Here is a 1,588-nt window from a genome sequence, read left to right on the forward strand (position 1 = left end):
TGGCTCAAACTACAATCAAGGGCAATCTAGTACTCTCTACCGACCCCCGGGAAATTCCCAAGGTGAGATGGTGATGCAAAGGAGTGAGGCAAAGGATGTAAAAGAAAGGTTATCCAAGGCCATTAATGACTTGAAGAGGGATCAAGGATTCTTAAGGCAAGAAATCACACAAGAGATTAGACAAGAGATAGCCTCGGTAAAACAAGACTACACTCTTTCGTTGAAGAACATTGAAACCCAAATGTCAATTGTTATGGCTAATGTCCGAAAGACCATGGGGAACATTACCAAGTAATACCGAGAACACCCCCAAGGAGAGAGTGAATGTCGTGTCCATTGTAAGGCCAAAGGAAGGAGAAAGAAAAGATGCAATGGAAAAGGTTTACGAAGAAGACGGAACCGACACCGTGAAGGTCAACAAGCAAGAGATTACGTACCTCTTGTGATATCTTGAGTAAGGATGATGAAAAGGATACCTATTGTGCCCTTAAGGAAATTGAGAAGGAAATCCCACCATCAAGAAGAAAGGCTCAAACACCTCGTAAGACAAGGTTTGGCAATCTACAAGGTTTTGAATATGAAGGAAGGGGGGATTCTATCTTGAATACTCTTCATTGTGCATGCTTTATTAATGAAGACTTTGATAGTGATGATGAGGAGGTTTTGCCTCAAATCCAGCTTGGTGCGGAGGCATCGGCTATCCTTCACAAAGGATGTCAAGCAAGCAAGATGATCCCGGTGTTTTCTTCGTGAAATGTGTTATAGGGGACTGTGTTTTTAAAGATGCCTTAGCCGATTTGGGAGCCTCCGTTAATATCATGCCTTCCCATATCTATGAAAAGCTCAACTTGCCTTGTATAGCTCCCACACCACTTGTTGTTCGGTTACCCAACGGGACTACGCATTATCCCCGAGGTTTGGTTGCAAATGTTCTTATCAAAGTTGGAAGAAATCTTGTACCAATTGATTTTATGGTGCTAGATGTAGGAAAGTATTTAGAGGTGCCAATGATTTTAGGAAGACCGTTCTTGGCTACTTGTTGTGCCTTAATTGATGTAGGGACGGGCAAGCTCATCTTTAGAATCAATGGGGAACAAGTTGATGAGAACCAAGTAGAGAAAAAAGAACATGTTTGCTCGGTGATCACAAAAAGAGCCAAGAAGAAAGTTAGGCCATGGTGGGAGATCCGAAAGGTGTCTTGGGTGCCTAAGTGCCTAAAGACCAACAACTTCGAAGGAGAATGAAAAGGTAACACGCCTAGCCAATGACGCTAAATGTGGCGCTTCTTGGGAGGCAACCCAAGGTTTTCATTTTCGTTTTGTTGTTTTTGCTTTTTAGTTCATGTGAATAAAGTGCAAATGATGATTGTGACCTTAATTGCTTTGTTATTCTGGACTTGGAATAGCTAACATTCCAGGGTATGGAAATGGTGAAGTTGAAAGAATTGAACAAGGAGAGAAGAACCGAAAAGAAGAGAAGTGGGAAGTCACAACGCGCGTTGTGACACAAGCTGAAGGTCCAATGAAACAGGGGACTTTACAATGCAACGTCGTGCATTACGTGGCTGAGCAGAGGAGAAAAGCCAAAA

General features: G+C 42.6%; 1 protein-coding gene across 1 annotated transcript; it reads left to right on the top strand.

Annotated features, from left to right (window-relative positions):
- Positions 1-713: 713 nt before the first annotated feature.
- On the top strand, positions 714-1,244 carry LOC109155281. Its single transcript, XM_019302965.1, has one exon. The coding sequence runs from the start codon at positions 714-716 to the stop codon at positions 1,242-1,244; it is 531 nt and encodes a 176-aa protein (XP_019158510.1).
- Positions 1,245-1,588: the final 344 nt, after the last annotated feature.

The sequence above is a fragment of the Ipomoea nil genome, unplaced genomic scaffold (genome assembly GCF_001879475.1).
Source record: "Ipomoea nil cultivar Tokyo-kokei standard unplaced genomic scaffold, Asagao_1.1 scaffold2700, whole genome shotgun sequence".
Taxonomy (NCBI): Eukaryota; Viridiplantae; Streptophyta; class Magnoliopsida; order Solanales; family Convolvulaceae; genus Ipomoea; species Ipomoea nil.